This window comes from Podarcis gaigeae (genome assembly GCF_964106915.1).
Source record: "Podarcis gaigeae genome assembly, chromosome: 5".
NCBI lineage: Eukaryota > Metazoa > Chordata > Lepidosauria > Squamata > Lacertidae > Podarcis > Podarcis gaigeae.
Window position 1 is genome coordinate 820,590 of NC_139681.1, and position 14,689 is coordinate 835,278.

Consider the following 14,689-nt stretch of genomic DNA (forward strand, 5'->3'; position numbering starts at 1 on the left):
CAGAACCTCTTAGTAGTGAAACCAACTTTTATGAAATGTTTTCTCCAGAAAAAAATGAGATGGCACACCAATATGCTGCTTCAGGCTTCATTTGTTTGGTAAAGACTGGTTTTATATTTTAAGCTATTTTGCAAACCTCATTATATGCCACTTCAAAACTACAGTGCTAAATTGTTTATGGTGCCAAGGTTTTTGCTGAAATGCATCAATAACAATTAAAAATCTTAGCCAAAGTATTTTTGAAAAAGCTAATTCAATTATTTTATCTTTCAGATTTAGTTTGATTTTTTTCAATGCTTATTAACTGTTTCTGCTGCTACTGTGCTTTTTTCCAGACAAGACAACATTTTTATTAACCTTTCTGCTGCTATTAGTATTTACTGAATTGCTGACTTTTGTTTGTACGATGATTTTTCTTCTATGAACCAGTTTAAGTTTCTCTCTTTTAAAGTAGAATACAAATTTATTATTGTTGTTGTTATTAGTTAAATAACATTTTGTGTGGAATGCCCTACCTGGGTGGATGGAGCAGCCAAGTAATTTCGTTGTCCCCGAGAGGAGGCAATGACAATAAAGATATTATTATTATTATTATTATTATTATTATTATTATTATTATTACTGATGAATTGTAGTGACTAGGTAAAACACTCTTTCACTATGACATGGAAATAAAATGTCTGGTTGAAAGGTCTCAGGGTCCATAACTGCCAGCATATGAATTACTGTGTCATACAGCTAATAATTAACATCAAAAGTCACGTTTTCCTTTACCTGGGAAAGCTGGTATTAATGCAATGAGTTTGACAGCAATTTTCTTAATTTTAAGTGATTATGAGTACAAACATTACATTTATTTACGTTAGTCAGATATCATTTTATTACTGCAAATTTAAGGACACAGATTAACTAACACTATATACAAATAATATATATTCTCTTAAAATATCTTTTAATTTTTAAAAACCTAATTTATTTTGTTTTTTAAGACACAATTTAATTTTCTTCCCCCCAGATTCCATCTCTAACTGTCCTTTGAAATAATTGCATCCAACTTGAGACTGTTAATATCCAAATGTTTATGGAAGCATAAATAACCTTCTAAAGTTAGAAGAATGACTCAGAATGCTACTGAACATTCAAGTGTCTAGACACCTAATGCTTTAGCTACTATTCAAGAACCAAAGCCTGGAAGAAACGGAGTTCTGGCCATATCCTATGTAGCCATATCCTTTGAAGTCAGACTACATTTACTGGAAGGCTCATCTTCATTTCAACAGAGATGGAACTGCTCTTTTATAATTGGTGGCTGTCATGTCCTGCTCATTTCTAGGAGTCCACTTTTAAACAGGGTTAGGTAGTTACCACTGTCCCCTTACTGTAACTCCTCCAAGACAGGGGACCCCATTCTGCTGAGGAACCTGCTCGATAAAAGGCAGCTCTCCGTTGGGAATGGAGAATTCAAATTCCCCAGGATTCAATTAAATTCTGACTAGTAATGTTGCAAAATGTCTAGGCAAATGGAATATTTGAACTACATTATTACAGCAGTTTAGAGTATTAAACTAAGAAAGATATTTCACATTGCACTTTAGGGAAGAAATAAAAGATAGTCCTAATACTCACTGCCACTATCACCACAAGTAAGGTTTTCTAGATGCTCAACAAAGTTTCACATAAAGTTTTCTAGATGTTGCACATCATTGCCCCCACAAACAAGTCTACAAGTAACTCACAACTTATGCACGTTTAACATGTACAATTTCAGTTTTATGCAACTGAAAGCAAGACAGTTGAAATTACACCAATTAAAGGCACAGAAGCTCTTTTTGTGCAGGGTTTTCCTGCAGAGTAAAGAGCTTTTACAGTAAGTTCTCAGACTTCCCTACTACATTCTGTGAGGCTCTCATGAGATCTCGCTGGAACTTGGATCTCACAAGGGCCTCCCAGAGCCCAGTGAGCAAGGAAGAGAGCTTAAAAGTTCTCTGCTTTGCTTGGTGGACAAGACTCTTTTGACATGATGGCTTTGGAAGATAAGATTGGGGGCAGTTCCAAAGGGGTGCAAGGGGGTAGTTTGGGAATAAATGTTTTTGTGTATAAGTGCAATCCCCAAAATATAACCCCTAAATTATTTTATTTTATTTCTATACTGTCCATTTGAGGATCACAGCATGGTTTACAATATAAAATCACAAAAATACATAACATAGTAACAAACAAAAATAACACACACACACCCCAGTTATCCAGCCAAAATGCAAGTTACCTGTATACACAATACAACAGAAAAAAGGGATAGAGATAACAGAAAAACAAGCCAGGCATTACTTTTTGTAAGGTTACATAACATGAAAACAAACATTAAGGTTTATTCTATTTGTTCTTTAAGGCAGTGATAACGAATTCTCAGATGTGCTAATATAGATGTCTACACCACTGGCCTTAGATATTACTGCTGCTGCTCCATAGTTTGTTTATAGATAGCAAATTGCAATGACCTGGCTTGAGAACATGATCTTAAAAAAAACATGATTTACATGACCCTAGAAGAGAAAAAGACAAGTGAGTCTTGACCGGGAACCGGCCCCTAAACCTACTCCCAGGCCACACCCCCGACGGCAGCCCATTGGCCCACCAGGGGTGGGCCAAGCCCACAGTTACTTGGGGGGAGGTGGCCCCGCTTAGGGCCGCAAACTCTGCCCACCTGTTGGGAAGGGGTGGGTGGGAATTGCTAATGAGCAGCAAACAGTCCTGTGATTCACATGCTCCCTCTCTTCTATCCTTTCACTAGAGGTTTTCAACCTTTTGGAGTCCACGGCTCCCTTAACCAACTACCTTCTTTCTGCAGTCCCCCGGGGGGCTCAGGAGCCCAGTTATGTCACCTCCTGCCTGCAGAGCGAGCAGCCTCTCATCCTTTTTCAGACACCCTCCCTTGTGGAGCGTTACCTCAGCCTCCTCTCCCCTCTCCTTGGGTGTCCTCTGGGCAGCCGCTGCTGCCGCCTTGTCTCTGAGCTGCCCCTCCTGCCCCAAAGAGAGGTGCTTCCTCACATGGACCCACAGGGGCATAGGACTTGTCTGTCCATTCCCAACAGCAAGGGCTCATGTGAGAGGACATCAGAGGAGGAAGGGAAGGAAAAAGGGACATGGGCCAGTGTTGCCCATAGCACCCCTGGCTATTATTTGTGGCACCCCAGGGTGCCATGGCACACTGATTGAAAATCACTGCCGTACACATTTGAGAAGAGGGGAGCAAAAGCTTCTTTTCACTTCCCAAACACCTGGAGGGCACCACATTGGTTACCCCTAGTTTAGAAAATCATCTAAAGTTATCTTCATGTTCCTAAAAGAAATTTCTACATAGCAAAAGTAATACTCCAAGATGAAGAACTTCAAATACTATGGAATATACAAACTGACTATTTTAAAGGCAGGAATTTTGTGAGCATTTTCATAATGAATCACATTGATCAAATCATTGCTCTTGTCCTAACATAATTCTGGGTTTTTTTTCATATTTAGTAGGAGACCTTTATATTAAAATGAAACCTAAAAGAGGAGGAAAAGCAATGTATGCTTAGCATTTCTGAGGCAATCACTGGAAATGGATCTGATGGCTTGACACCCTCATTGCTGGATACAGCTGGGATTGAAAGATGCTAACTGAAAGGAGCCCAGGCAGTATTAGAAAGGGTACAAATTGGAAAAAGTAAATTTTCTGCCAGTTATTGTGCCCTTTAGGATTTAAAGTCATTCCAGATACATTCTAGCATTAGGTAGTGCTATATTTATCTATTCTTTTCTATGTGCTTCTTCATTAATCTACTTTGTTCAATACACAGTTTGCTGTATAAGTTGAGTTTGTGGCTCTGGGAGGTTTGGGGCGGAAATGTCACTGAATAAAACAAGGAAAGGAATTCAAAAGCCCAAAGACATGCCAAAAATAAATTGAAATGTCCAGGCATATGCATAAATGTGTTTAATCAACTAGCAAAAACAAGGCTAGAAACTAAGAAAGTACCCTTTTCCTGCTACTTTCCTCAATGCACCATATTTTCAAGCTCTTCTATGACCTGCAAAAGTTCCTGGAATTTCATCTATAAATTTAGTGGCAGGTATAATAGGTAACTTTTTAAACACCAATTTTTCATTATTAGTGTTCTGTCTCCTCTATGTCTGCACCTAAAACCAACCTAAATATTTTGTTAGAAGATGATATTTAACAGGATGTAAGTCATATTACTTTTAAAAGAAAACATACATTTTCTAATACTCTTAGCCACAGAATGTACCTACCTCCAAGATATATTTCCATGCGGTTCATATTCATGTGCACTAAACGAAACAACATTGTTCTACATTTTAAAGTTTGATTTCAAAAATTCATGGTTTTCAACTAAGGGTGGAGCTGAATACATGCGCTGATCGATGATCAAACTAGGTGTGATGGAAGCAGGTCTGCCCTGTTAACATGCAGGTTAAGGAAGAAGTCTGATTTGAAGAGCAAAAGGGGAAACACAAGTTGGTTCAAGTACTGCTTAGACCTCACCTCAGCAATTTCTTTCTCATTTTTCATCTGAAAACCAGTTTTGCTCATAAAACCTGCCCTCAACCCACCCTGATTCAGATAAGACTGAATCTGCCACTTCCAGGAACACCACCAAAAAAAGATTCTGTGAAGTAACTTGAGTTCCTGCCTCAAGAACTAGGTGGTGCTAATCCCAGATGGGCCCAAGATGACCAGAATGGAAGATCAGCCATCACTTTGTTTCTTCACACAGATGCATATATACGGGGCTGTAAATGACAACCAAGACCCATCTCCTATGTTGATTTGCAGGTGATATGGCAGTTTTGTCATATAATCTGTTAACCTCCCTCCCAAAAGCTATGGTTAACCTCCAAGACTTTAGTATTTTGGCTGCCTACAGGATAAATTATAATAAATCTAAATCCTTATTTCTTAAATTTGACTCCAACATACAACTTGTGACATGTCATTTAACTGGAATTAAGATTTCCCTTTCTCTTCAATATATAGATGTTTATTTACCTGGGAACTTAAATGATTTACCTTAAATTATAGCCTGGTTAACAATAAGATTAATAGGGACATAGCCTGATGAGCTAAATCCAACTTGTATTTTGAAGGAAGAACTGAATTCCTAAAAATGATGGAATTGCGTAAATTAAGTTACTTATAAAAGTATTCATATGCCACCAATACATACAATGTAACACTGTGGTGTGCAACAATAGAAACAGACAGAAGTTATCATTAAAATGATTGGCTGATCAAAAAATGTTAACAGTTACATAGGCCTATCTACATAAAAGTTGTTCTTGTTTCAAGTTTTACCTATCCCTATTCCTAGATCTCTGATTGCTAAATAGCAAATAGCATTTAATAATCTTGGACTGAAAAATAAACTGACTTATAAATAGACTGGCTTGTAACTTTTTTGTACATGAAATTTTTGGGGTTTCCCACAGCTTCAGCTTTAATACAACTTAATTACTTTTAGCCTAAATAACTTGTGCCTATTTAGAGAGGTATTTGGTTGAAATAATAGGTAGATACAATGAAAGGCAACCTTCACTTCTCTTGGTTTCCTCCATCGTCAGCTCTGCTTTGTTGTCTTGGCCACCATGCTGGAGCACTCACAAACGGCCTATCGCTCCATGGGCTGATTGTGAGTCATTAAACATTCCCCCAAACAAATGCTGCAGAGGCCGCTCCAAAAAAACCACTTTATAGAATTACTTTATGGGATCATTTACCTTTACCTTTTTTTTACATAGGGCAACAGGTGTCAAAGCTGGTAACAAGTGGCTCTCAGACACCCATGACATCACTTCCACACAAAGAATATTTTCAATTTATTTACTAAATGAAGACATTATGTACTCAACCTTTATGGGCAAATTATGCCTAGTATGGAGCAAATGTGAAAACATGAATTTGAGTCATGTGCCCATCTAAGTCATACTCAAAGTAATCCCACTGAAATCAATGGACTTAACCAATTCATCCATAAAATTCTGTGGGCATACTCGAGGAATGATTTAGTTGCATGTAACACACAGATACCAAACCACCTCTCTTGGCTTCCTTTGAATTTGTAACCACCAAATAATGGAGAGCAGCCATTGGCAAAATAATTATACGTTCATTCCAGACAAACACCGTCAAAGGGAAATACCATGTGATACTTCCAGAGAAAAGAAAAAGATTAAAATGTTGAAGTCATTGTTACAAGTTCTCCAAAGCACTGAAAAACTGATAGAAATTGAATGTTTGCCTATGAAAATGCCAAACAGCTGATGAGATGCATTTTTTGGTTTTGGTTTTTGGGGGGAAGGGTTAACCTTTGGAAGAGAGGACCCATGGCTTTATGTTATAAAATTCAGTGGCAAGAGAGCTTCTACTTTTTTAAAGTCCTGTTCTGAAAGAAAAAAATGTTTTTCAAACTTTCAGGCAACCATGCAAGTCACTGAAAAAGAAAAATGTGTATTGGACCACATATTTAGCCTTAGGGAAGTGGTGAGAGAAAAACAAGTTACCTGAAGCTTGTTGTACTGATCTTCATGTGAAATCAATTTATCCTCCTTGTGTTTCAGGAAATCTGTTTCCAGAATCCTGTATTTTTCCAACAAATCTTCTAACTCCTAAAAAAGATTTAAGATTAACATGAAGAAATACTGAACCTATTTTTAAATTCTAAGCCAGACTTTCCACAAAAAAAATTAAACAATTAAATATTAGTCAACTTTTGGGCAAAGAGGGAAATTGATAAGCCACTGAATTTAAGGGTTTTTTAAGCTCAGCAGAATTAACAGTATTAATATATTCACCAGAAAGGTGTATATATATAGAAAGAGAGAGCCCCTACAACATATTCCTAGACTATCAGCAAAATAACATTTTTCCACCTTGTTCTCCGAAGGATCTTGACCTTCTTTCCTGAAACTTTCCAAATAAGTCAAACTGAGTCAGACACCCAGCATGGAAAGGAAACCAAAATGGTTAGATTTGGGCAAAGCAAACAGCAACTGAGGACAGGATCTTGGACTGGAAAGTGTTAGACAAGTCTAACTATAGGTGATGTTGGCAGCTACAACCATAATGAAATTGCCCATAGATTTCAAAGGATGGCGCTGAGGAGTTTTAGTTATACCTTTTTTATTCTACATTTTTCTTCATCAGCCGCTTTAAGTTTAACTTCTAGACTTGAAAGTGTTTGCTGAAGTGTTTCTTTATTTGCTTCATCCAATTCTAGTTTCCTATCATTTTCACTTGCTGTTTCCACATCTTCAGTTACACTCAGGCAGGAAACTGGTACATTCAAAGAAGGATCAACTGATAATGGAACCTATTTCATTGAAGATACAAAAATGCATAGAAATGACAAGAGATAAAAATTACAATGAGAAACCATTTCCATAGCAATACCTTCCTGAGATGCAGATAATAAAGGTATATGAAAATATATATAGTTCCAGGCTTGTCTGAATAAGAGGGATTTTCGCAATGAGCCAATGAAGCATGCCACTAATTGTGTGTGTCCAAGGTGACCTTGGTTTCCCAAACAGCAGAACTTACCCAATGCAGTCCCTGTAGCAAGACATTTTTGAAACTGAGAAGAGTCTCAAAATCAGCATGGCACAGGAAGTCTGCTGCTGAAGGGGGAAAGTGCCAAAAATACCACTGGGTTTCTTTTAATTATTCTAATGGATTACATAACTATAAGAAAAAATACAATGACAAAAAGAAAATGCAATATTCTTCTCAAGCTGGTCAGTATCATAGCTTCCATTTCAAAATGCACAGGGCACATTGCTACAGATCAAAGAGAGAGACAAAATTTTGGCTCCAACCCACCTGATGTGACCTGTGACTAAAAGGTAAGGTAAAGGTACCCCTGCCCGTACGGGCCAGTCTTGACAGACTCTGGGGTTGTGCGCCCATCTCACTCAAGAGGCCAGGGGCCAGCGCTGTCCGGAGACACTTCCGGGTCACATGGCCAGCGTGACATCGCTGCTCTGGCAAGCCAGAGCCGCACACGGAAACGCCGTTTACCTTCCCGCTGGTAAGCGGTCCCTATTTATCTACTTGCACCCGGAGGTGCTTTCGAACTGCTAGGTTGGCAGGCGCTGGGACCGAGGAGCGGGAGCGCACCCCGCCGCAGGGATTCGAACCGCCGACCTTTCGATCGGCAAGTCCTAAGCGCTGAGGCTTTAACCCACAGCGCCACCTGCGTCCCAAACCTGTGACTACAAACTATCAAAAGCAACAGTACTTAATTAAAGACATGATGGTGCAGTTGTAGCACTGATTTCAAATGGGCTCCATGGTTGCAATAGGGTGCTGCAGCTCTGAAATTGGTCACAAGTGCTAACCTCTTTCAATCTTTTTTGACCAAAGGGTTTCACAACAACCCCTCTGAGGGCTGTCTGCCAACAGTGGGCATTACTAGCTACCATGACACTTTTGCACATGCATGCATACACACACAGTGCATACCCATGCAGAGACATTAAAGAGAGCCAAGGCCGCCCACTCCTCAGTCAACCCGATGTTTTCCTGTTGTTATTCTGTGTCTCACAGCTACAATAAACCTACCATTAAAATGGTAGGTCATTTCTTCGTCAGAAGGTAAATGGGCAAATTTAGCAGGGGGTCAAATACTTTCCCCCCTCACTGTATCAGCAGAGAAGCAGGGGCCTTTTTCGTCATTGTGGCTCTCAGCCCAGGAAGAGGTTTACATTGAAACCCCTAAAACAATTGCCCCCCCCCCCTTTTTAGCAGAGATTTCAATTGCCCCTCAGATCCTCAGATATGGGATTGACCGGAAAGTAGGGTTGGCTGATATATCATCCAAAACCAGTCTGAAGTCCGTATCATTATATAAGTTTCATAATTTTTGACCTGCCAATATATCACAAATCATTATGTGTGTATGTGTGTGTTTGTCTGTGTGAGCTATGGAAAATCATATGTGAGGAAATCTGTAAAGCCAGGAAATACTTCTCTTGATTCCTGCAACTCCTGTTAACTCTGCCGGCTCAGCTTTCCCTGGCCTCATGCAGGCGGCAGCAAATTAAAGAGCAGGCGCAGGCAAAAATCACAATGCGAGAAAAGCCATGAAGTCAGCCAGTGCCTTGACATAGCTCCATCCTTATTTCAGGTATCGTGATATATTGGTGAGCTGCAATGTTTAGCTGGTGATGTATCACGGTACTGGAAAGTACCTAATATTACACCAATTTTGCATGGACAGGACAAATAAAGTTGATTGAAGAGCCAGAACCAGAGCCAGTTCACAGGCCAGCAGTTCATGTATCTGTTAAAGAGATTTTGGTCAGGTGGACTGCAGCCAAGATTTTAGTTGTAAAAATGCATGTTTTACCTACAAAAATTCAGCTCTCCACTCTAGACCTGGCAATATTATGCACATAACAAAATGATTTACAGGGCAATCTTATACGTTTCTACTTACAATTAAGTCCCATTGAGTTAAATGTGGATTAATATCAATTTTGTGCATAAAGGATAAAAATAGGTACGTTTTACCTGTTCTTTAAGATCAGCTAAATTTAAAGTGCTGGTTGATGGCTGACCATCTGTCACCATATCATCACCTGAAGGAATTAATGGATCACAAGAGAAAAAGCTGGCATTAGTGGAAGACAACTCCTGAAGAACCTCAGCAGAAAGTGTTGGAGGTACATGGATTTCAGGTGCTACATAGGAAACATGAAAAAGCAAGCTCAATATACACTTATTTCTGAAATTCAACATCTAACAGAGATGACAAAAATAGGAACTTGGTAATTAAAGAAAGGAATTTTACAGGTTGCCAGTGGAAAAATAGGTAATGATGTGGAGAAAAATTAAGGCTAGATTACTTCGCACATGTATTATCATGATCCCCCCCCTTTTTACTCTTAAAAAACATTTTCAAATTTGACTATTTTGCCAAAACAGAATAACATGATACCAGGTAGAAACTACACAGTGAATTTCAAATGCTGCTTTTCATTCATAAAATCACATTTGTCATACTATATGTGTCAGAGATCAGACTGAGGATTACAGCTCTGATGAGGAATGGTTGGAACCTCCCCCTCTTCCTGCTCCTGACCAGAATTCTGAAGCTGCCCATTAACAATGGAGAAGTATATAGATTTAGAGAATTGGTTTGCAGAGGGACATAGTTTGGAAAACAACAGCTGGGCAGAGTGAGTGGGGAACAGCTAGGAGAAGCAGAACAGGAAGAGAGATAACTGACTCCCCTTCGCTAGAAAGTGTCCTGCCTATATCTCCAAGGGCAATGAGAGCTGATAAGGTTGATTTGCAGAAGGGTCAGTGGTTGCGAAATCAGGCTGCAAGAAGGGGGAAGTGAGGAAGATAACTTGGGGGGGGAGTAGGAGGGAAGCTTAATTGGGAGCACCTTTATTCTGAGAATGGCTGCATTGTTCCTTTGCTCTGATCATTAAACACTCTTAAACTGGTAAAGTAAAGGTAAAGGTACCCCTGCCCATACGGGCCAGTCTTGACAGACTCTGGGGTTGTGCACCCATCTCACTTAAGAGGCCAGGGGCCAGCGCTGTCCGGAGACACTTCCGGGTCACGTGGCCAGCGTGACATCGCTGCTCTGGCGAGCCAGAGCCGCACACGGAAACACCGTTTACCTTCCCGCTGGTAAGCGGTCCCTATTTATCTACTTGCACCCGGAGGTGCTTTCGAACTGTTAGGTTGGCAGGCGCTGGGACCGAGCAGCGGGAGCGCACCCCGCCGCAGGGATTCAAACCGCCGACCTTTCAATCGGCAAGTCCTAGGCGCTGAGGCTTTAACCCACAGCGCCACCTGCGTCCCATCTTAAACTGGTAAGGGACTCTAATTGCTTTGTTCTGCTAATGCACAGCCAAAGCGGGGGAGGGAGCCACTTCTCCAAAGCCTGACAATATGCTGGGCTCTATATGAGACAGAGAATGTGGATTAAAGAAAAACAGCTGCTAGTCACCAGTCACTAGAGATCAAAGACAAATGTATACGTATCAAAAATTATGGACACTGTTTTGGTCAATAGGAACAGCTCCAGTTCAGCATTGGATGATGAATTACATAAAGAGCAAGGACTCTCAACCAGGGAATACCTGCCTTTTAATGTTTTTATAATATGCATACTGACAAAGTAATATTAATGTTGGATGCTCTGCATTTTCCTTGGCATTATGATGAACACTGACTATGAACACTGATTTGGCAATATGCAAAGCCAAATTCATTTGTTCACATTCTAGATGTCATTAGGTTAATGTACACTGTGGTTGATTTTTATGCATACATGGATCCCTGAGATGTAGAATGGTTTTGTGTCCACATATTTCTTTCAATGGTAAGCAAATCAAGGACACCTCCAAGAGCACTTTCAAAAATGAGAAGGCTAGAAAATGCCTGCAATACTCATATCATTGCGTGTGAGCGATCAGTTGAAGTCATTTGCAGAGGAACTGCTTGTCTACACCAGCCCCCAAGTGCCCTGCATCTCTAAAAGATGCCAAATTGCCAAGACAGGCATTAATATTTTCCTGGGTTACTCGATCTGGAAAGGGAGTGAAATAATCTCCCAGATAGCTCAAGTACTTGACTGTATAATCCTTTGCTGCAGGCTCCAGCATTTCCATGCTGGCAAGGATTAAAGCCTCTGCCCCACTGAGGAATGTATTAAGAAAGATGCCAGGAGATAGCAACCTTCTTGCTAGCACACCACTAAGATCCTCTGCCCTTAGGCTTAGATCTCAAGAAAATGCTGTTTATGAAGAAGTAATAAAATGAATAATAAAAGATGTAAATTATTTTATCATTTGTTTCATTCGTTTCCCTTCCAGGGGCTGACATGTCAGCAGCTCTCTACTCCTTCCTTGGAAAGTGCCAGCTTTGAGAGGGCTACCAAAGAACTGCTGTCTGGAGAAAAGTTAAGGACACTGTTGGCCTGAAAGATGGATGCTAAGCAGAGCTACCCAATGTCTATGTTGACATGTCTAGACATTGCTGAAAGCACAGTCAATTCATTAGACTACAAGAAAACAGACCTAGCAAAGATACACAGAATCGTAGAACTGTAGAGGTGGAAGGGATCCCAAGGGTCCAACCCCCTGCAATGCAGTAATCTCAACTAAAGGCCACATATAATGGGACAAAACTCAGTGCTGTTTCCAGACGGGTGGCTTCAGTGTGGTTTCCTTTTCAAGGCAAGGAGACCGGTAGCATCATGAGAAAGCTGCCAAAATAGTTACATGGATCACCTCAATGATGGTGAGCATAGAAGTGCAGAGTTGGAAGGGACTCCAATGGGCTTCCAGTCCAGCCCCTTTGATTTCACAAGTCTTATGCATAGCTTTGGGCAATGCAATAGCACCAAGCCAACATTGCAAAAAGATTTCTCTTGGGAGCTCTAACTCAAGATACTAAAATCTATTCATGTTAACTGAACAAACACTGCTACTGGCCTCCACATAACAAAATCCTGTCATGGTGAGGTCCCACCCCATTCTGCTAATATGTGAGATACACACCTACTCCTCCAGTTACTCACGCCTACCTCCTCCTATGCTTGTGCGTTTGTTATATCTGCTTTTGTATGGTCACAGAATTATATATCTAATTCTTTCCCCATTAACACAATAGATCTGCACAGTTTACCTCTTTTTCCTCTTCAGAAGCATAGTTTATGCAGATTTAAAGTCTGCTAAAAGTCTTGTTTAAATTTTAAATGGGTGACAGCTGTAGTCTAAGTACCAGCAGGGATATCAGGGCTCTACAAATCAAGCAAGCTTCCACTCAGCACACAACTTATGACTATATTAGATTTTGACCTGTGCCCTGATAACACCAGTTTCAAGTATCACATGTTTCATTTTTAGATTAACTCTAAAGACTATCTCATTACTACACACATATATGAAATGGAGAAAAACCTGGCCTCCCACATTTTTCATCACAATGTATGGTTGAGCTGCTTTTTCCCAGACCCAAAAAGCACCCCAAAGCACATGCATGAATCTCCTCCCCATCTGTTGCAAGATTTGGATAATAGACACAGGTGTGTCTTAGTCTCTTAGGTTCTCATTATGCACAAGCAAGACACTGCATGCCAAAACCCACAAAGCCTGCACCAGTGGAAACCTATTTCTTAATGGTTATATGCACAGATGTACTGTTTCTGAACTGTATTCCAAAGACTGTTTGATATTTTACAGCCACTACTGGAATGACATGAGAATGGAAGGAGTGAAAAGGGATCAAGGGGGTTAGAATGCTGTTAAGGTGACAGGAAGCAACACCACAAATGAGGCACAGGAAACCATGGAGTTTGCTAATGCTCAACATGGAAAGACCTGCATTTGTCCATCTGGTTTCCGTACTTCCCAAAGATAATCCAAAAAGTCATTTGCAGTAAAGGCTGCAAAGGAACAAGCTGAAGCCTTAAAGTGCACTTCCAAATGTTCCTTGGCAAGCAAAGCTTTCAGTAAGCACCAATCAGCTGGCTAGAACTTACAGCAAGCTGCACAGGGATTGGCTGCATTATGGAGTTTCCGATTAGGTAATGTACACAGACAAATTTTCAGATGCCCTAGAGTGTGATCTAATTGAGCAGGTAAACAAAGCTAAAACCTTAGAAACTGGCACACTTAACCAATATAGTGGTACCTTGGGTTACAGACGCTTCAGGTTATGCATTTTTGGGTTGCGTACTGCACCGAACCTGGAAGTACCGGAACGGGTTACTTCCGAGTTTCGGCGCCTGCACATGCGCAGAAGTGCCAAATTGCAACCCGCGTGTGCGCAGATGCAGCGCTACGGGTTGTGAATGTGCCTCCCACACGGATCAGTGAGAAAACTTGTGGGAAATTTTTTTGGGGGGGGGATCATCCTACACCACTGCTTATAGCAAAGATATTAAGATAATAATTAATATTTAATGCTGTATTGTTTTTAACACTTGACTGGAAACCACCCAGAGTGGCTGGGGAAACTCAGCCAGATGGGTGGGGTATAAATAATAAATAATAATAATTATTATTATTATTATTATTATTATTATTATTATTATTATTACTATTGGAAACATCATCCAATAAGTTGGAAACATCGTAAGGAATATCAAAAGATCCTTGATACAGATTACAAACCTATAAAGAACCAAGCTGCGAGTTCAGCATTGTAAACATTGATCACTGTTATAATAAACTGGCCTCCTTAGGTAGACAAAGAAGAAGATAGTTTTAAGAGGAGGAATGTGTTGAGCTAGGCCTGAAATACAAAGTCCTGTGTGCATATTTAGATTTTAAAATACTTAAAGTGGGAGAATGATTGTTGCTCCTATTCACAAGTAAATTCACTTATATAGGTACAGCAAAATGCTTTCTGAAACAAAGAAAAGACTGTCTTTTTGCAATCTTTGTCAGTGCAAGGATATTGTACGAAAAGTTATAACCTTTTTAAAAAGCAGTGGCTTTCGCACGAGGAAGCCTAAATGTGCAATTCACAGCAGACACATTAAATTGAGACTGGCCTGTTTTATCTTGGCTTAGAATACTTCATGAAGAGAGACAACAAAGATGTACAGTGGTACCTTGGTTCTCAAACTTAATCAGTTCCGGAAGTCTGTTCCAAAACCAAAGC

General features: G+C 40.1%; 1 protein-coding gene across 15 annotated transcripts in view; it reads right to left on the reverse strand.

Moving 5' to 3' along the window:
• Positions 1 to 14,689, reverse strand: part of CCDC91 (coiled-coil domain containing 91) — a 149,346-nt gene that overhangs the window by 109,496 nt on the left and 25,161 nt on the right. For 8 of the 15 annotated variants that reach the window (XM_083738771.1, XM_083738770.1, XM_083738768.1 and 5 more), the window contains 3 exons: positions 9,572 to 9,639; positions 7,176 to 7,370; positions 6,562 to 6,666 (listed from right to left, as the gene is read on the reverse strand). In XM_083738771.1, coding sequence (XP_083594897.1) covers positions 6,562 to 6,666; positions 7,176 to 7,370; positions 9,572 to 9,639 — 368 coding nt within the window. Of the gene's footprint in view, positions 1 to 6,561; positions 6,667 to 7,175; positions 7,371 to 9,571; positions 9,742 to 14,689 lie in introns of all 15 variants that reach the window. The other 7 variants (XM_083738765.1, XM_083738777.1, XM_083738773.1 and 4 more) reach the window with 1 other exon arrangement.